The sequence below is a fragment of the Pollicipes pollicipes genome, unplaced genomic scaffold, assembly GCF_011947565.3.
Source record: "Pollicipes pollicipes isolate AB1234 unplaced genomic scaffold, Ppol_2.1 Scaffold_4295;HRSCAF=5057_pilon_pilon_pilon, whole genome shotgun sequence".
Lineage (NCBI taxonomy): Eukaryota > Metazoa > Arthropoda > Thecostraca > Pollicipedomorpha > Pollicipedidae > Pollicipes > Pollicipes pollicipes.
The window spans coordinates 11,127,460-11,149,360 of record NW_023596461.1 but is presented as its reverse complement, the minus strand read 5'-3'; the positions used below and the strand labels follow the sequence as shown (position 1 = coordinate 11,149,360).

General features: G+C 50.6%; 1 protein-coding gene across 4 annotated transcripts in view; it reads right to left on the bottom strand.

Annotated features, from left to right (window-relative positions):
• The window catches only part of LOC119096472 (glutathione S-transferase omega-1), a 43,676-nt gene that overhangs the window by 4,757 nt on the left and 17,018 nt on the right, over positions 1-21,901 (bottom strand). The window contains exon 1 of one of the 4 annotated variants that reach the window (XM_037219388.1): positions 605-695. The exons of the other annotated variants lie outside the window; for them this stretch is intronic. Coding sequence (XP_037075283.1) covers positions 605-663 — 59 coding nt within the window. The 5' untranslated portion in view covers positions 664-695. Of the gene's footprint in view, positions 1-604; positions 696-21,901 lie in introns of those variants that run through there. 4 annotated transcript variants of the gene reach the window in all.

Below are 21,901 nucleotides of genomic sequence, written 5' to 3'. Positions count from 1 at the left end.
AACATTATTAGCCTGTTTCACTGGTCGAGCCCCAGCCGCGACCACATCAGATAAAGCATTCAAACGAATAAGTGCACGTGCACAGCCCACAGAGACGTGTTCTTATTTTGACGCGGTGGTCCAACTGTATCTGTAGAAAAAACTTCGGAATTTGTTAAGTCCATTTGCGAGGAACATTATGCACACAGATAAGATAGTGGTAATAACCTTATTCCACGTAAAAAGGCAAAGAGAATGGAGGTACAGATGCGTTGATATTTCGGCAACATGTCTTTATCGAAATGAATAGCAGGAGTAAATTCTGTTTTTCTATTATTGCGCCTGCTATTTACTTCGGCTCTTCTGCTATCAATAAAGGCATGTTGCCGAAATATCAACGTACTTATATCTCCATTCTTCTGGCTTTTCTACGAGGAATAAGGCTATCACTACTATCGTAACTATGAAAAGTCCTCTATGACTGAGCAACAGCTATGTGGAAACCTGATTTGCACAGAATAATTCACAACACATTTAGTCAATAAGCGCCGGCAGGGGAGTGGCGCAACGACAACTAACTCCCGAACAGCCCGTCTGACCCAGGCTACCCAGGACCAGCACGCACGGGATGTTTTTAGCCGCGAGGACCAGTCGCGTTCTCTCGGCGTATGGACAAAACTTCATCGAGTAAGACGCGTAGAGTGCCCGGCTTCAGCGGCGGGTTACTCGGAAGGCCTGCGGCAAACGCGCTGCCGTGGTAACATGCGTCAGTACGCGAGGTCACACCGCCGGAAGGTGAGGTCAACGTAGTCAGGAGGCCGGGGTTCACACCGGCCAGGAGGCAGAGGAAACACCGTCGTGAGGCCAGGTGCGTGCGTCAGGAGCCGGCTCCGTCAGGAGTCAGGAGGCGACGAAAACATGCGAGACACTCCCGGAGAGGTGGGGGGGGGGGGGGGGGGGGGGGGGGGGGGAGATGAAGAAGGCAAGAGCGGGTGGTGTATCGGAGCATGACTTCCGCCCGCGAGAGGGGGTCAGAGAAGCGGTGGAGCATCGGACTGAAACGTCAGCGGTGGACGGGACGCGGCGTAACAGTGTGTCGCAAAAACAGGAAAATGTGAAGAGGCCACTAGGTCACAAGACACTGGAGGACATCACTACATTACAGGACATTGGAGGACATCACCGCGTAACACGATATTGGATGACGTCACTGTGTACCACGACATTAAAGGACGTCACTGCGTAAAAAGACAATGGATGACGTCACTGTGTACCACGACATTGGAGGACGTTACCGCGTAAAAAGACATCGGATGATGTCACTGCGTAACACAACATTGGATGACGCCACTGTGTACCACGACATCGAAGGACGTCACTGCGCGAAAAGACGCTGGATGACGTCACTGCGTAAAAACACATTGGAGGACGCCACTGCGTAACACGGTTTTGGAGGACGTCGCCGCGCGCCCGGTGCACCACGCACAGTGACGGCGGAATACAAGTGACGGCGGAATACAAGTGACGGCGGAATACAAGTCGCACACTCAGGTATGACATTCGCGGAAGTTACGACACAGGCACAATTCAAATGCAAGGGAAGACGCTACCGAGAATCGCAGCGAGGTCCCTTTCCCGCACGTCTGCAGGTACACCGGGGTGGAGACGCCCGAGACACGTTACGGTTGATTCGACACGGGCAGTGCGAACCGGGTGCATTCCATAAACTGGGAGACTCCTTTTGGATTCACAGAAGAACCCGAGGTTGATTTTTACGGCCTTGTTCGGTAAGTACGGAACGTGCACGTGTGTTATCAATTACTTTCGTTACGTGCACCGTCACATGCGTAATGATGCCTGTTTCCAAAGCTGGTGCGACATGGGACCCACTCCCCGTCCCCCGCGCAGTTCTGGCCCACGTGTCTGGGAGCGGATAGCGAGCTGTGGCGAGGCCACCTCTTCAACAGCTGATAGCACCGTTCCGCGGAGTGGGGCAAGGGCTTGACCCGGGCGGGCGGACCATCACCAAGTCTGCGGCACTGGCCGCTAGCCCCCAAGGTCCGGCGGTATCGCCGTGCAAACACCAGCAAGTTGCCCTTGCCGCGCAATCCTATGTGTCGAGCACACCGCAGCCGCAGCCTGTAGCGACGGATCGGCGGAGGCGAGTAAATCAAGTCCAAGGGAAGACAAGGCAAAAAACGGGAGCAAAGATGGTGACACAAGGTCAAAAACCATTTGTAAGAGTACACCCACGGAGGGCTTCAATCGCTGTGGCCCTGACGACTGAAAAAGGAAGAAATTCAAATTTTGCATGGCGCATATGATGTGAGGTACTACAATAGTGATGCAATTCATGCCAGATTTGTATCATTCCATCAAAGCATATCCGCCACAGCCATACCTTTCAGCTTCAGAAACGCTCACTGAAGGGGCCGGGGTTATCGGTATTTGTCCTATAAAACGTTCCCTAACTTTGCTTTACCTGGAGTAAGCTGGCAATCGCGATCCCAGACAACAGCCTTTTTCCAACGCAAATAAATTCTGAACCTCATCAATTTTGCACGCTTGCGCTGTGCCATCGGCCATGACGCTATGGCCAAACATGATGCGAATGATGCGAGTCTTCTGCTACCCGTTCATATTGTCATCACTATCGGCATTATGCATGTCTAGTTCCTCTTTTCGGTCGTTCTACTCGTTCATTATCATCGCCATCGGCATTATGCATACTCAGTTCCTCTTTTCGGTCGTCGATATCTATCTGTTTGGTGGTGAAACGGCTGTAGCACGTGATCCCTCCCCTGCACTTGCAGAGCTCTGTGCATGAAAGGCCTGCGCTGTTGCAGCTGAAGCTCGCGCCGCTGTAAGCCTTGCCCTCTGATGTGCACCTGCAGCTCATTGCACCCAGGAGTGTTTTGGGGGCAACTAGTGCTATTCAGATAACTGGTGTGATGGCGGGGCCCTCGGTGCTCTAACAAAAGTTAGCCACATCTCGAGCCTTTTCGGGGGGGGGGGGGGGTGGATCACGTTAGTCCACTCCTTTCCATAGTAGCATCTGGAGGTGAGCTCGGAGCGCATGCCGCTGGAAGGTGGCATTAGTCGGCGTAAGCTTCTTTAGCGGCGGAGGCTTCTTGGAAGCGAGCACGCGCATCACTTATTGTTCTACAGCTCCGTTGTCCGTATAGGGCAAAGAAGAAGGCGTCTGCTGTCCATTTTAGCTCATCGTAGGTCGCACCAAGCTGTCCAAGTACTTGATCAGGATATGGAAAATATATTTACAATACCTTGAGCGCCGACTGTTCCTCTTTTCCGACGCAATACGACACCGTATCGCATCCCGACAGTCCGTGGACGCCGAGAAGCTGGCTACACTTTCCGAGGCCTGGCCATTTGACAGTCCCGTTGATGTTCCAGGAAATCACCATTCCACTTCTCCATTTGGATATTAGCGACCAACTGCCTCCTCGATGTTCAGTACACCAGGAGGGCGGAAACGTCGGTGTCATCACTTATGATGCAAATGGTCTGGGAGCTGTCCGCCACGGCCTTCTGCATGTAGCTGCAGAAGGTGACGCCTGCCTCAGCATGGATGACGGCACAGTCCAGCTTGCTGACAAGCTGGGTATTGTGTGGAAGAGGGTAGCTGCATGGGAGTTGTTGAGCAGACCCTTGTTCATGGCATTGTGAAGGATAACTTCCCGACATGAAAGGGTGCGTTTCGGGTCAGCCGGATTTCCTTGACTCCTCTTCTCACTCGTTGGTGATCCTGCGCGCAAGGAGTCTCTTGGTCTCTTCTGTCAAGGAGCAGGATTTTCTTGGGGCAAGGAGGACAGCGGGCCGGTCGAGTGCCGAAGCTTACAGCCAGATCTCCTGCGGTCCCGCAACGGGCCGGGTGACGCGGTACATCAGCTGACTGCCGTCAACCAACACCACGTCTGGAGCAAGTAGAGCCGTGACAAGGACACCGAGACACTTGACGAGCACGGTCTTGTCGCCTCTCCTCAAGAAGCCGCATTCGTCGATCAGATATGAAGGCACTGGACTCAGTTCGAACTGGAAGACGTCAGCAACATCCACGCTTCGTTGTTGCCCCACGACCAGCAGCCGACCGAACGGCGTGTCAATGTCGTAGATGGCCTTTCCCTTGGCAAAGACTGCCTTCTTGAGTCCCTCCACTGTTTTTACGCCCTTCTCATCACTTTGTGGAAGTTACTGTTTAGGAAGGCGGATATCTGCCCACTCTGTTCACTACCGATGGTCAGCGCATCCCGAACATTCGCGGTGTCGGGGGCCACTTGGCCGTTGCAGATGTTATAGACACGAGGATGCTGTTCATTAAGGGTGCGCGTATGTTTCTCGAGCTCTGCCGCGATCCTCCTCCGATAGGCCTCGTCCAGTCTCCTTCTTCCCACTCCTTTCTCCTTGTGCTTTCTCCTTGCGCTTCTTTCTCCTGCTTTCTCCTTGTGATTCTTCTCTTCGTTCCCAGTTCCCCATGTGGCCCCTCCTCGTCCCCAGCTTCACCGCACATATGATTCATGGCGATGTCCAAGTGAGCGCAAACGATGAAACTGCTTACCCACTCAGCCACTTGCTCGGCCTTCGTCAAAATGTCCTTTATGCCTCCACTACATTTCGCTGGCTTAACACACGTCTGCTCACCGAACTGGTCTGCTGGTTCTGCGGTCCCGCCGTCCGAGTGCCGAAAGACGTACGCGCCCGCCAGAAGATCCTCCTTGGCACGCTGGGGAAGGTGTTCCATCTGCTGCACATACCAGCTCAGGTAGCGGGCATAGTTGTGGAGGCCCACCGCGAAGAAATACGGCAGCATTGTCCTTAAACAGTGCTGCTGGAGGATAAAATCACCGTTCCGCTCTCCACGCAGGAACATGAGCGCCAGCAATGTAAGTCTGACGAGGCAGTCCCGAAACATCTTTCCAGTTGGGTGCTCTGGCTGCCTCCAGATAGTTGCTCAACTTCTGGATGTCCTCGCGCCATTTGAATAGAAACTCGGACTACTTAGTGTTGTGGACTTGCGACAGCCATGCCCCGTCTCCCGGCTCACTGAACATGACGGCAGTTGCTTGCAGCTTGGCTTCTCCAGCGGACAGAGCCTTCGCCGGAAGCAGCGGTGGGTTCAGCTCGGGGGGCCCATGTAGCGCTGCAGCTGCGTGGCCCGGTTGGTGATTTGCAGAGAGGACACCGCGCGTTTCCTGAGTCGGGGTATCTCGAGCTGCATCACACCAATGTTCCCCGTCTCAATGATTCTGGCAGGATGCTGGGTGAACACCATGATCATGGTATGGGTGCTCTTCGGCCCATTAGGGCTCACAATGCACGAAAGCTAAAGATAGGACCGATATCCGTGCACAAGCCAAGTTTCTCGTGAAAACCTGACTGGTTGTCCGGCACAAATTTAGGCACTGACTTCCCAAATCGCAGCACTTCGTCGTAGGTGTTCGCGATACCGTGCTCGTTAAGAGCCTTGTTAGGCTCATATGCTGTGGAATGCACTGAGACAACGTAAGTGACGGCTTCGTGATGGTGCCCTCTGATACGAGGCTCGAAACGAATTTGAGAAGCTTTGCGCTAGCGTTCTCAACGACCTTGAGACGGGCGAAGGTACCGAGGTCGTGGGCCCAGGTGTTGCCATGACCTCACATGCCCTTCGAATTTTCTTTGTCATCTTTTCCAGCTCATCGTCGTCCTTACTCTCGCTTGTCTTCATTATTTTGGAAAGCTGTCTGAGGCTGCCTTTAAATCCAACCACGCTGCTGCCGCAGCCCTTGATGTGGGACACGAACAGCTCGTCACCAAAGTGGTCCGTGACGCTTTGCACAAAGTGTCTTCTTGACACAATGTCCGAAGTGGCGAAGTGCTTGGAATGAAGCTCCGATGTCGTCCACGTTTCTGACACGTTCTGAGCCACCGTCGTGACGACGGACTTTAGTGCCTCCTCCATAAGCGCCTTGGGGGGATAGTTGGGTCACAGGAACACCACGAAAACCATTGTAACAGGGGAAAGGGTACTGACCGTCAGCAGCACGCACATCAATGACTCCACTGACTTAAGCCGCTGCCACGTTTTCCCAAAGGTCTTGCCTTTCATAATACAAATCTTCCAACTGCTGCTCGAACGTGATGAAACCACGCTTATCTACAGTTTTACACTGTCGCACCTGTACCCACCTGTGTGGATTTCGCCCTCTCTCAACTTTCACTCTTTTCCACAAAACAGGTATTCTCGCCTCAAATCAAAGTCACGACAGCGGGACCTCAACAGCCTTTAAGAAACGCCGACATGGGCAATCGAAAACTTTCTCTTCTCCTTTGCATTATTCCTACTCCTCGATGTACAGCTACGGTAGCATGACTTATGCGCTAGACTATCACGCCCCCGTAAAGTTGCATACCTTCCACCATGTTTTGCTTTGCTTGTAGCAACGAGCTTTTGCGCAGCCCTGGTCTTGAATGTCTATAAAGCTCCCGTGGCGTTACACGGACTGAAGAGGGTTTTCCTTTTCCAGCAGAAGGCATGACGACTTAGACGGCATGAAATATCACAGCATTGATCCTAAGATGGTGACGGCACCGGCCTCTGTTCTGTCAACAACCTCATAAAACAAATACATGCACGCAGCCTAGTGAACCCATGGCCTTTAGTATACGAGTCATTCGTGCTGCACGTGTTTACAGCATTACTGCATGCAGCCCGCGTGGCTGTTTCTATTGATACTCTTACATCGAACACGAGCAGACAACGGATTGCGTTTTACTTTAACCTCGGATCTAAAAATTAACTGCAGGAACGGGCTTACTGACATCAAAATCCCCTAAAATGAAGTGTTACACGACCCTGCAGGTTATCACAAAAGTTGGACGTTGGCCAGGAATCAAGATGGCGACGTCTGCCATCTTAGATTCTGAAAAATGTTCCAAGCTGCACGAGTAGCAGCCAAGCTAGTTTGGCTCTCCAATTACAAAAAAGTGATTCCGTGAAAAGGTGCGCGGTAGTCAAAATTGCAGGTTCTCGTACAGTAGGCATATGGGTGGTAATTCAACTAAATGGCGAACTGCAAAATAGCGACGTGCCAAAACGCCCACATGCCGAAATGGCGAAGGTCCAATGGTAATATGCCCATGGGTCATGTTTTAATAAATGACGGCATGTGAGAATGGTGTTATAACGCTTGGCGTTGCTGTTATCGGTATAAAAAGCGCACAAGTGAAATATACACCAAGACCACCTTGCTTGTAACGCTTCGCTCTTGTGGGTAGCGTTCTTCTTCTCACTAAAGTCCATCAGAGAACGGGCGTGAAAAGGTAACTATATTCGGTCGAGGTGCCCCCGCAAAGTGCAGCGTCGCGACACTGGTCGTCGGGTCGCGTCCGCCTCTCTCTCTGACCGTCACCGCCCGTCTGACACTACGCAGGATGCGTCAGGTTATAAACGGCGGGGCCGCTGGGGGGCGCCGGCGTGCGGCCTCCAAAAACTGGGGATGGGACGTTCTCGAACCTTCGACGTTGTGCAATTCTAATGCGTATTTGAGCCCACATGAAGCAGCAGCAGAGGCGCGCTATGTCGCAACCCTTGCATAAAGCAACTACGGCTACGGGTAATCACATCCGGGTTATCTAATAATTCTCATACAAAGTAAACAAGGCAATGCATCTGCGTCAAACGAGTCAGTCTACGTGCGTTGTTTTTGTTAGCGAGCCGACCGTCCTGCTGACACGTTGACAATGGCGCAGTACGGACGCGTATTCGGTTACGTGTTACTATAGCCCCCCCCCCCCCCCTAACAACAAAAGAATGATAGCAGGGCAACAGCTATCATTAGTTGGCAGCAGTGCTGTCAACCAAGTACGTAGGGGTTCGGAAATAACGGCTGACGCGTCACAGACCTTGTGAGCACGCACTGAGACGCAGCGTAACCTAATCAGCGCACAGCGCTAGATCTACAAGCCCAAAAACATGTAGCATAATCTAATCGAGCATAAAGCCAATAACAAAGAACGCGGGGCACAGAGCGTGCGCTCCGACGCAAGTATGGTGCCGTATGTATCCTGCTCGTCAGCGGTTACCAAAGGACCGTCATTGCGAAAAGCTAACTTTGCTAGTCTGGGGGGTTGGACACGAAGCGATTTTTATTCAGGTCTCTTATGAATTTCAATGGGACGTTTCAGGGTGTCGTAATTTCTATTCCAAACGTCATTGATATCCTTATTTCGGGGATTTTCAGAATAAACCAGCTTGGTTTCATGGGTTGCCAGGTTTTTGATGACAGTTTTCTTCTTCAATTTTTGCTACAATGCGAAAGTAATTCTTCCAATGCAGTGTGAACTTCGAAGAATTCCCTGTTTTGATCGTAGGATCGTAGTATTAAACCGGATCGCCAATTTGAAATGAGGATGCTTGAGCATTTTTGTCAACTAGCCTTTTGTTGTGATCCCATGTTTGTTGAATATTTTCTGGACATGCTTGAATGCGTGATGGAGATTCTCTAACATTTGGGGAACATACTCGTCGCCAGAGTACTTGTAACGGGGTTGCATCAAAGCATCTACAGGTGAAATCGGATCTCGGCCGTACATGAGAAAACATGACGAGTATTTGGTTGTTTCATTTTTGTTAACCCTGTAAGCGGCTAAACATGGTTGTAGTATTTGTTCCCACTTTGTGTGATCCTCACTAACCTTTTTGGCAATCATCTCATTCAAGACCTTATGGGATCTTTCTGTCTTTCCGTTGGTCTGAGTATGGTAGCTACTCGTGCGTATCCTTGCTATTCCTAATTCTTTGTTAACAGTATCTATAACCAAATTGCAAAACTCCGTTCCCTGATCGCTCAGAATTGATCGAAGGCATCCATGACGGGGTATGATTTCATCCAAAAGTATTTGAGCTATTGTATCCGCATTTTTGTTAGGAATGGGGTAAGCTTCCGGTCATCCAGAGAATAAACCTACTACCGTACAGGTTTACACGCTTCCTTTGGACGAGATCGGGTGGGGTCCTGTCAAATCAATGCCGAGGTCAGTCGTTGGAGCATTGGGCATTGGCATTTATTGTAATGGGCGTCTTTCCTTTTTGAGCTTTGTCATATTACACTTTTTCGTAGGTTTGAACGTTTATGTTAATCTCTTTTAACATCCCCGGCCAAAAGAATGACTTCATGACATTGTCAGTGGACTTCTTTATGCCTAAATGGCCTCCAAAGTATCCATCATGCGCCTCTCCAAGGATGGTATATTTGAATTTTTCAGGAACAGCTAGTTGAGCTCGGGTCAAAGGACGGGTTTTAGTACCTGAAGCTAAATGATATAGCAAATAATCCTCCATGTAATATCCTTTCACTTTACCGTCGTCTCCCTCAAGTTATTGCCGGATGATTTTTTCTAACAAAGCATCTTCTTTTTGAGCATTCCTAAATTCGGCATCTGTCCAAGCCATAGCAACGCGTTCGGTACACGGCACATCATTTATTTCCTTGTTTTGTATCTGGAAATTGTCAATTCCGTTAATTTCTTAAGGATTAATTTGTTGATCATGTCAATCTAGCCGTTCGCCATCTGACAAAGTCTCTACTTGTTCCGAACTCGGAAGTCTAGAGAGGGGATCTGCGGTAACATTTTTAGCACCACTGACATACTCGATATCGCAGCCGTATTCACTCATCATGATAGCCCATCTTAGTCCTCGAGGATTCTGTATTTCCCTTGTGAAGATATGTTTCAGCGGTTTATGGTTCATATAGATTGTGGGCTTGGTTCCTAAAATGATGGGGCAAAGTTTTTGTAGGCTGTACACGATAGCGAACGCTTCGCGTTCTATAGTCGGCCATTTCTTTTATGCATCAGTAAATTGATGATATCCGTATTGTATCACTCTCTCTCTCTCTTGATCCCCTTCTTTTTCCATCAACACCGCGCCTAAAGCGTATTGCGAGGCGTCTGTAAATATTTAAAATGACTGGGTGACGTCTGGAAAAGCCAAAATTGGGGCTTCTACTAACCGAGGCTTGAGGGTGTCAAATGCGCGTTCCGTTTGATCATTCCATTCGAATCTCGCGTTCTTTCGCGTGAGTGCTATCAAGGGTCTTGCAATTTCGCTGAACTGTGGCACGTACTTTCTGCAATAGGATGTCATTCCAATCAATCCACGGACTTCTCTATGATTTCTAGGTGGTTGCATGTTGTTGATGACTTTGACTTTGTTTGGATTTACGCTAATTCCTTCGTTTGATGCTTTGTGTCCCAAATAACTTAGCTTATCTTCTATGAATTCACACTTTGATATTTTGAGGTGCAGGTTTGCGCGTCGTAATTGGTCGAACACTGTTTCAAGATGCTGAGATGTTCCTCGAAAATAGTGCTATGAACGATAATGTCGTCGATGAAGGCAACTGCAAATTGTTTGACATTGCTCAAAACGGCGTTTACCACATTTTGGAAAACTGCTGGAGAACCTGATAAACCAAAGGCCATGGAATTGTGCTGGAAAACACCGGCATCCGTCCCAAAAGCAGTTTTATTTATCTTCCTCTTTGATCGGAACCTGTCAGAATCCCACTTTTAATTCTAAACAGGTGCGGAATTTAGATCTTCCTAAAGAATGGAGGATGTCTTCGGCGTTAGGTATGCTGGGGGCGGATACTACGGTAATGGCGTTAAGTTTTTTGAAATCTACACAAATTCGATGTGAGCCATCTTTTTTGGTACTACAATCACAGGTGATAGCCATGGGGAGTTGCTTCGGCGAATGATGCCTGCTTTTAGCATATTGTCTACGTGTTTATCCAGAATTGCCTTTTGAGTCAGAGGAATCCTATAGGGCTTTTGTCTAATAGGTGGTTCGTTTCGAGTGTTTATTACCATTTCGGTAACATGCGTAGTTGTTTACTCTGAATCTGTCACCACAAAAACATCCATGTTTCTTCCTAAAAGCTGTTCAAGGACTATGCGTCTTTCTTCCGAAATGTGTGCCAAATTGAACATTTCCAACCTGTCGTTTGATTCCACGGACACCGTTTGTTTTCTGCTTCCACATGATTGACTTGAATCTGTTTTTCTGTTTTAAAATTGAACGCTTTACCTAAAATTCGACCTTTCCGAAAATAAAAATGCCTGCCTGTCTCATTTATAATACCCCAGGGGACCTGCTTGTTTTTAGACATTTGAACAATTGCACTGGGTAAAAAAGTTCCAGGTTTATCTTCAAAGGATGGGGAAGACGTAAGTTGCGTCAGAATAAACTGTTTTCCAGCAGTTTTACTTTTCGACGGTTGACATTTAAGTTGAGCTGACCGTCTAGGATACAGCTGGACGCTTTCTGACAGTCTTACTAAGTTCATTTCTTTTTCCTGACAGTTTTGTTTTTTGCGTTAGAGGAAACAACGCTTTTCCAATTTTCAGTGGCTGATTAGCAAAATCAAGGATAGCTTTTCTTTCATTGAGAAAGTCCACGCCTAAAATCGTGTCGTGGCCTAGTCCAGTAGCCGCACCAAATGAATGACACATTCGGGTTTTACCCAATGTAATTCAAATTTTTACCATTTTGTGGCTTTAAGTCGGTGGCCTGTGGCAGATACTAAAGGCACTTTTTCCTGACATGTTTCCTTTATCAAAGCGTCGTCACATAATTTTAAGAATTCGTTGCCCTCCAGCGAGAACTGAGCTCCATTATACAAAAGATTTTTTGTTGTTGTTCATTGGAGTTTTCGGGCGCGTCGACTGCAGTGGTCATTTTGCGCCCATAACTATGCTGTTAATTAGTACGGTGTGAAAATGACTTGAAAATCAATATCTTTTAAAAACGAAAAGAGCTGTTTGGGACCAAGAAAGGAGGAACTGTCACCAAGCACATCGTTTATCGTCAGGGTCGAAGCCTGTGAACCAAAGTGACGTCGTCGTTCTTCGAAGGGGCATGGACATGATATAATGACATGATGGACAGTCAGGACGGCACCACACCGCTGGCATAGGGGTCTGTCGGCTCCATGTAACAGATGGCCATGGGTGGCATAGGTATGCCCAATGCGCAGCCTGCATAAAACCACCTCTTCCCACCGCACACTGCGAGAGCATGACGACCACAAGCCCAACTCTGTCTTTATTGCCCTGAGCTTATTGCCCCCCACCTGGTCCCAACAGCGCTGCAATCTGCTTCTCAGGAAGGTCTTGACTGCCGGGTAAAAATCTCTGGCAGGGATAGGCAAAAACCGGGTATATGGTGCTACCGCTGCTCGCTTAGCAGCGGCATCAGCCAGTTCGTTGCCCACGATACCGACGTGACTAGGGATCCAGCATAGTGCAACTCTCTTTCCAACCCGATTCAATTGTGTCAGGCGTGATAAAATGTCCTGTAAAAGGGGACATGATGGATAAAAAGACTTCAGTGCAGAGAGACTGCTCAGTGAATCTGTAAAAATGGCGTGTGAAGATTCTTCACCCACTTCGATGAAACATATCGCCTTGGTGATTGCAACTAATTCCGCCGTAAAAACTGACGAGTGGGCCGGTAACGAGAACGATCGAGTGACGGACCCGCTAACGAAAGCACAACCCACGCCATCCGAGGTTTTGGATCCGTCTGTGTATGTCAGGGTATATCCTTCATAGCACGCCAAAAGCTCAACTGCCCTGGATCTCAATAGGTGTGGTGTGACGTCTTTTTTCCTAATTTCCGTAAGCGAGGTGTCAATGAAGGGTGTGGTCATTTGCCAGGGAGGAGAAGCCAGGCGGCTTACTTGCCTTACACCCCGAACAGGAATTCCGCTCTCAAGCAATAACGCTCTCATTCGGGAACCAAAAGTTAAAGCGTGCTGCTGCGGCCCATGACGAAGAGAACTTACTGCAAACCGCGAAAATATTGCAGAATATGTCGGGTGAAGTGGGAACTGCCGCAGCTTCAAGGCATAACGCATGCCAAGCATTTTCCTCCTCGTCGAAAGTGGTGGTTCGTGTGCCTCCGTTAAAAGGCTGACGGAAGGTGATGTGCGAAACGCCCCAGTAGCAATGCGAATGGCAGTATGGTGGACGGTATCAAGAACACGCTTGCTGGATTCAGACGCGCCATCATAAACAAAGCATGCATAATCCAGTTTGGAGCGGACGAGGGAACGATATAAAAGCATAAGCGTGCTTCTGTCTGCCCCATACGATGTGCGAGACACACACTTTAGTATGTTGAGAGATTTAAAGCATCGATCGCGTAACATTTTAAGATGTGCGTTATATGTAAGGCGGCGGTCAAAATGTACCCCAAGATACCTGGCCACGGCCTTATTTGGAATAGAGCGACCATATAGACGGATGCTCAGATCATCACATCGCTGGCGACGACAAAAATGCATCGCAACGGTCTTGTCGCCTGAAAAACGAAACCCGTTCATGTCACCCCATCTTTCAACGCGGTCCACAGCCAGCTGGAGACGCCGCTCCATCGCTGGTGCTCTCGCTGCACTGGTCCAAATAGTAAAATCGTCAACAAAAAGGGCACGTCCGACCGACTGTGGGAGCACATCACAAATATCATTTATCATAACTGCGAACAGTGCAACACTTAACACGCCGCCCTGGGGCACGCCGTTTATTTGTTCGTACCTGTCGGAGAGGACGTTGCCGACCCGAACACGGAAGTATCGTTTGGATAAAAACCTTTGGAGAAAAGCACCCATATGGCCACGTATACCATATTTAAAGAGCTTTTGAACAATACCATGGCGCCATGTGGTGTCATAGGCGGCTTCAATGTCGAAGAATACTGTCCCCATATGCGCTTTTTCTTGAAAAGACTTGCGAACCGTGGTGTCCAGTGTTAAGAGATGGTCCACCGTACTACGGTTTTTCCTAAATCCGCACTGCGAGTTACTAAAAATATCGTTGTTCTCTAAAAACCAAGTGAGTCGCACGTTTACCATCTTTTCCATGAGCTTGGACAGTGATGACGTCAGTGAAATGGGTCGGTAATGAAGAGGGTCCAGCCCACTCTTCCCCTGTTTTAGGATAGGCACCACAACAGCTTCCCGCCAGGCCGGAGGGAACTCACCTCTTGACCACACCCTATTGAAGGCCGCCAATAGTGCACGACGTGCACACGGAGGCAGATGTCGGAGCATCTCATTGTGGATGTCATCAGGACCTTCCGATACACTACGAAGTCTTCCGATTGCCGACTCCAACTCCACCAAAGTGAAGGGCTCATTGTACGCCTGTGGTTGCCTTGTAGAAAAGTTCACTACGGTTTTTTCGGATTGTGCTCTTTGCCGTAAAAACTGTGGGCTCATATTTGCACCTTCGCTACGGTGGGAGAGTGCTCGGGCGATCCCGTTAGCCACATCCAACGGATGAGTCACCACCTGGCCGTTAACATGTAACACAGGAAGTGGCACGGATGAAAACTGCCCGGAGATACGTTTGATCCGAGCCCACACCTGCGAAGTTGGTGTGAATCGGTTGAGCGTGCTTACGTACATACGCCAGGATTCACGTTTCGCTTCTTTTATCGTGCGGCGGGCGAAAGCCCTGGCTTTCTTAAAGGCTACTAAATTCTCCAAGCTACTTCTGGCGTCAAAAGCTCGGAAAGCACGTTTGCGTGCGCGAATTGCGTCACGACACTTCTCCGTCCACCACGGCACAGGAGTGCGACGAGGAAATCCAGAAGTGCGCGGGATGTAATCGCTAGCGCAATCTAGAAGTCTGTGAGTAAAATCCTCAATAGAGGGTGCCACCCTCACACCTCCGGTCTGACATAATGTCTCCAGTCGAGCCTCAAACTCTCTCCAGTCAGCCTTTTTTAAATTCCAACGTCGTGGTCTTACACCCAACGTTCCTCTTATTTGGAATCGAAGCCACACTGGGAAGTGATCGCTGCCCATTGGATCATCTGCCACAGACCACTCGAGGCTCTCCACCAGCTCGGGACTAGAAAGACTCAGGTCAAGCGCGGAAGGCTGACCAGACGGCAGTGTAAAATGAGTACGAGTCCCTGTGTTTAAAATACACAGTGACGAGTCACGGATAAAATGTTCGCACATCCTTCCGCGGGTGTTCGTGCTATCACAGCCCCACGCGGTGTGATGAGCGTTGAAGTCGCCTAAAAGAAGGCATGGTGAAGGCAACTCATGCACTAAACGTCTCATGTCTTCCAATGGAAAACCGACGCCAGGTGGAAGATATAAAGAACACACCGTGATGTGACGGTGATTAAAATGTAGGCGTGCGGCTACAGCCTGTAGCGTAGACCGCAGGTTAAACCTCCTGGCTGGCACGCTGTGGTGGACTGCAAGAAGGACACCGCCATGTGCGATACCGTCGGTTAACACATCATTGCGAAACAGGGCGTATCCCTTCAGCGTGCAGTGGTGACTAGAAGCAAGCTTGGTCTCCTGCAGCGCTACGGCTGCAGGACAGTGCTCGCTGACGACAGCCTGGAGGTCGAGGGCATTTGCCCTTATTCCTCTACAGTTCCACTGTAAAAAGGCCTGTAAAGGGGGCGTGTTAAAAAGCCGGTTGGAGGTCACATACTAAAACCGGGCACGTCCTAAAAGAACTGGGCTGCGCCAGTTGCAGAAGCAGACTTTTCTGACTGAGAGCCACGGTTGGAATCTGCAGGGAGGTGCCCCACTCTGGGACGAGTTCTGGGGCTCCCGCCGTCAGATGGAGACGGGGGACCGGCCGGGGCACGCTTGACGCCAGCGTACCCGGTCCGGGGTGGCGGCGGGGGAGGGCCCATCGGCGGGCCTCTACCGGGCGTCTGGGGGTCAGCGGGGGCCTCCACTGGCCTTCTCGGCGATGGTGTGCCACTGCGAGGGGTGGGCTCCTTGCTTGCAACGGACAAGCGATTGGCCGTCTTAGCCCTCTCCAACTCCGCTAGGCGGGCCCGCTTGGCGTCGCGGGCGCGCCTGTCCGCCTCATGCCGTTCCATCGTTTCCGCTGCTCGTCCACACACACTCGCCAGCGTCGCCGGAGGCGACGAGGGCAGCGGAGTGACAGACGGCGAGGAAGGCCGAGCCCGCGGACCATGGCCGCGCTTGACCACCGTCCATCCCTCCTCCTCCCCCGCCTGCGACCCCAACGACACATGAAGGTCCGGCGGCACAGCGTTGGTAGAGCAGGACGCAACTGAAGGACCAGGAGGATCCGACTGGGCGGGGGTCGCCCGCCCCGCCGGCACCACAGACAAACCGAAGGATCGCAGGAGCGTGATGAGTTGGACCGCTGACATGTGACTGATGCTGGTGGACTGTGGTACAGAGGTTTTGGATTTTTCGGCATAAGATACCTTGGGGTGATTAGCCTCATACTGTTCACGCGCCTCGCGGAAAGAAATGTTCTTTGAAGTTTTGAGTGATATAATTTCCTTTTCCTTCATGAAGGCTGGACAACTTCGATCGAAAGTTGTGTGCGGTACCTGCCCCGTGCCACAGTTCACGCACCAGGGCTGCACAGAGGTACACTGGTCTCCCGAATGCTCGGAAGATGCACACTTCCCACAGACAGCTCGATTGCGGCAGTGTGGTTTTGTATGACCAAAGCGCTGGCATTGAAAACATCGCATCGGATTCGGAACGAAGATCCTGACTTTCACAACTGCGTAGCCAATGCGGATATCAGACGGTAAATCAGGCCGGTTGAATGTCAGTATAATGTTGTTTGTAGGGATTTGGTCATCACCCCTCCTGGTCGTGATCCTACGTGCTGCCGTGACCCCGAAAATTCCCAACTCTTCGACGATTTCCTCCTCGCTGACGTCACGAAGGTCATAGCAGTTTATGATACCTTTTGAGAAATTTTTGGTGTGGTGCGGTGTGACCGTGACCGGCACGCTCACGTCTCGCTTTGCACCCTCGGTTCTCGCGGCATATACAAATTCAGTTACAGTCAAAGCTCGAGTCGCATCGGTGCCGTTTGCGAACTCCACTTCGATCGCGCCGTCCCTCAGCTTGTCACAGCGGGTGACTTTTCCCAACCTGTCACATCCGTTTCGGCGCTGAAACGGTGAAAGCGATGCCAGGTTCTTCACATCACTCCGGAAGACAAGAACGCGTGGGGCAGGTGGAACCGACTCCTCGCTGCACCCTAAATTCATCGCAGTCCGTCCCCCTCTCGGGGGGCGGGAGTTTTTTGGGTTTGTAGATGCCATGCAAGGTTGTTCTTTATTTCGGCACCGGGGCTCCCCACCCACCTCGGAGCCCAACTGGGGGACGGCCCACTCACCAGTTGGTGGTGGTGCCGCCAGGGCTACCTCGGTGCTATACGGGGCGGACGACGCCTCCCACACGGCCAGGTGTAACCGGGGAGACCCCTCCCCGTCCTGACCGTGGTTCAGCGCCGCCGCCCCTTGACCCCTTAAGCCGCTGCGCGCGGCCAGGCGCCCCAAGCGGAACCCGCAAGGAGCACCCAACCGCGACGCGAGCGACAAGCCGCTAGACCCGTGTGGGGCCCCACGGGCCCCCCGCGCCCCCGGATATCCTGGCCAAAGTGGAGTGTTGGGACGCGCCGTGACTGACCCGCACGACGCGCCCCTCAGCCACCAGGATCCGATCAACCCGGGGACGAGGGCGAGGGGGCACGGCGACCCCGATAAAACGAGGATCAGGAGTGGTGAGTGGGCCGGATGCGGGAAAATGGGTAATGGGAAGGGAGCAAGCGGGACAAGGAGAAGGGGCTCACGTACCGGCAGGGTCGCTACGCCCTGAGAGGAACAGGCGCTGTCCACCCGTTACCGGAGCTGGGACCCGAGGGGGCGCTAGTCCCCTACACCGACCGAAGCCAGTGCCCCTGCGGGGTTGACGGCGAAGACCAAAACCAGACTTTCACGGTCAATCCGACTGTAATTCTTTTCAGTTTGGTTCAGAGTGCGGGAGGCGAAGGCGATTGGGAGTCCTCATTCTGGTGTCATCTGAGACAACACGGCTCCTAGGCCATAGGAGCTGGCATCTGCTGACACGATGACTGGTGCATTACCGTCGAGGTGTGCGAGACAGGGAGCCTCTGAGAGAAGAGCCTTCGTTGCCATGAAGGCGTCCCGCTGCTCTGCGCCCCATCGTCACTCCATGTCTTTCCTCAGGAGTGCGTACAACGGTGCGGCAACCGCACTCAGCTTCGGGCAGAAGCGGCTGTAGTGGTTCAGCATGCCGAAATACGTCCTCAGTTGTCCGGGACGTTTTCAGGGTCTGGGGCGTCTCGCACAGTTGCCACTTTCTGTCCTGATGGGTGCAGACCTTCCTTGTCGATCCGCAGCTTGAGGTAGGAGACCTCTGGCAGGAACCACCAGCACTTTCTCGAGTTGATTCTCAGGTTCTCCTGATCCAGTCGTCTCATGCTTCCTCCAGGTTAGCAAGATGTGCCGCGTCGTTCGGACCTGTGACACAAATGTCATCAAGAAGCACCGTGGTCTGAGATGCCAGCTAGCAGGGTTTCGATGTGGCGCTGGAAGATGGCAGGACCATTGCTAACTCCACACACCAGCCTGGTCGCTTTAAAAAGACCTTTCTGCGTGTCGACCACTCTGTATTGTTGTTGATTGGAGTTTTAGGGCGCGTCGACTACTGTGGTCATTTTGCGCCCATTTGACCACTCTGCAGTCTTGGCTTGACTCTGACAACGGAATCTGCAAGTACGCCTGATCCAGGTCGATTATTAGGAACTTTTGACCTCCAGCAAGTTGGTTGAGAAGCTCCTCCACTTTGAGCAGTGGATATTGCTCCAAGTGACTGGCTCTGTCTACGGTTAGGTTGTTGCTACTGCAGAGTCTCACTTTGCCATCCGGCTTCAACACTCTCACCAGGGGTGCAGCCCACTGTGCTGACTTGCAGGGCTTCAGGATTCCGGCTTCTATTTGACGATCCAGCTCCTCTTCCACCAGTGGTCGCGGAGCCAGGGGCACCGATTGCGGTTTGCAGAACACCGGTTCGACGTTCGGATCTATCTCCAGGTGGGCTTCGGTGTTGGCTTTCCCCAACTCGGGCTTTATCAGAATTGGGAGCTTTTCAGCATCTCTTGTGCAGTTTCCTCCAGTGAGGCCTCCACGTGGAAGATTGCATGCCAGTTGAGTTCCACCTTAGAAAGCCAATTTCTACCCAGTAGGGGCTTGCTAGATCCACGCACTTCAATCAGGGGTAGCTGGACTCTTGTGCCACTTTCTTGCAACAATCACATTGACTTCCCCTATCACAGAGATAGGCTCATCTGTGTAGGTTTTCAATCTCTGTCTGGATTCCTCCAATTTCCTGTTTGGCCACAGCTTGCGGAACAGCTGTTCCCACATCACTGACACTGTTGCACCAGTATCAACTTCCCACTGCACTGGCTTTCTATCCACTTGCACTGTTGTCTCGATTGGACGGTTTTCACTTGCTGTTGTCTCCTGTGCAGACTTGTTGATCATCAGGAGGTACTCCACAGGTGGGCTTTCAAGCTGAGTTTGCAGATTGTGTGCTTGGTCCATCTGTTTTACTCTGGTAAAACTATGCTGACCTTTGTTGCGGCTTGCGGCATGCTGTTTGAGTGTGACTCCGTTTTCCACAGTGAAAGCAGTCCTGCTTTTTAAAGGGGCACTCCCACTGGTCATGTTTCGGGTTGTTGCATCTTGTGCATCTTTCTGTGTTCGAGACACTGTGACTGGGCTGGTTGCTTTGGTGCATTTTCTTTTGCAACACGTTTGGGACGAGCTTTTGTTCCTGCACTACATTTTGTGCCTGGACATTTTGCCTGTAACGCGGCAAATCTGTTTGAAAAGCGTGCTTCAATGGCACCGGCTTGGGCTCTGGCTTGCTCCAAGCCTCTTGCAAACGAGTGCAGTTCGAGTGTCATTTTCTGTTGCAGGGCCTTTTCCCTCACCCTGGCATCTCTGACTCCCATGATCATCTTCTGGCGGATTTCCCGGGCGGAATCGGTGAAATCACAAGTACTGGCGAGGTGCCTGAGGCGAGCCACAAATGCGTCACTGAACTCACTTTCCATTTGCATCGTTTGGCGGAACACATCGCACTCGTCTATATTTTTCTGCGGAACAAAATATGACCCGAGGTGCCTACACATATTTTTGTAGACATCATCTGCGGCCTCCCCGCGACGGGCGGGGGCTGCGGCAGCGTTTCTTGCAGACCAAACACCGCAGGGCCAGCAAAATGGAGCAAGTAGGCTTTTTACGGGCGGGATCTTCTACTCCCATCGCCAGACACATGCTTTCCAGCCGACGGAGCGATTTAGGCCACTGGTCGGGGTGAGTGACATCAAACTGCGGCAATGCCAACGTCGGCGATGCCATCCCTGTTCAGGCCGGGTTTAAAACTTATGGCGGGCAATTGATCGTGAAAATAGCAATCAAAATTGATATCCTTGTCGCCAATCTTGTTGCATAAACGCTCAGTGCAGAACGATGGGAGTTTATTGGCTGGGCAGACTTTCAGGCACATTGCGGCACACGCCGCTTGGCGCGTCGCAATCCACTCGTGAGTTGGTTATATTTCCAAACGGCGCAGCGGAACGTGTAGAAACACTGCCGTAATTCGCCGCGCTACAATACCACAGTGATCGCTTGATGTCTATCACGCATAGAGCCGACTTCTCGCACGGGATTCTGCATTTTTCCACTTTCTTTCCTCCAAGGCTGCTAATCCGCGTATACTTGACACGTACAACCATCTGACATATTTTTGGAGGGTGTATAGGCCCGGTGCGTAGCCGCCCTCTGTTTTGGAGGGCGTATAAGCCCGGTGCGTAACCGCGCTGTCTTGGAGGGTGTATACGCACTGCCTACATAAATCGGATTAATTCGCCAGCCACCAAACATGTTTGATATGCACTTAAGCGTGAACAATTCACAGGAAATGAAGGAGACAATTTGAAGCACGGAACTTATTTTTACCTTTTCGCCCTCTTAAACCCTCGGTTAACCGTTTTCTTGGTTCATGGCGGTGCTCAATAATGATAAAACTAAGCCTTTCGAGTGTCTGACTCACCAGGCTACCTGGTAAGGCTCTGCTAATGCTGCCACACAGAGCCTTGGGACAGACCTGACGCAGCTAATACAGAAGTGTTTGATGGAGAAATTCTGCCCTCTGGGGATGTTTATCATGCACACCTCTTACTTGTTTCGCATTTTAATCTCGTAGGTTGGTGGGCATGATTGATATTTATATTTGGGGGTGAGTGGGATGACTCTGTCTGCCAGCGTACCACGCAAGAGGTACTGACTTTTTTCTCTTTTTTGGGGGGGGGGGAGCAGGAAGAAGCTAGTAAGTCTTATGTAGACCAAGTAATTTCTTACCTCACCTGCTTTCAAAACATGATTGGTAACCAGAGTTTATCATTTTCTGTTTTAATCCATCGAGTTTTTGTCATAAGACAAATTATGATGCCACAAGGCACGCAACGGGCTTATCTGGTTCCATATTGTTGGTTACTTGCCCCACATTTCTTAAAGTGGTCGCTCATGGCTGCTTTAACCAGATGTTTTCTATAGTTGTCATGGTTTGCTGACCGGCAACTGACTGTACTGTATATATGCACTATGTCTTTAACACAGGGATACTCTAAGCCGCATAACAATTATAACATGAGTTAAATATTCGTATGTAACAGACAGACCGTCCCATTTAAAATGTGAAGCCAACATCTCAAACTTTATCACTAAATATGAATAAACAGGCCTAAATTGATGCATTTGCTGGAGCTGAAAAGGCAAGCAGCAATTCTGGTACGGTCATCTAAAAGTTATGTTACTTTTGGATAATAGAGATTGTTTTGTGGAGCACACGCATTATTGTCCTTGACATAGGTTAACCATGACAATCAAAATAAGTTGGTCAGTGATTTAAAAAGTTTTGATTTATATGTTGTCAGCGTTGTGTGATGTCAACAAGCATGCCCAAATTAACTGAATAAAAATGCAAGTTGAAACCAGTCAAAAATTAGC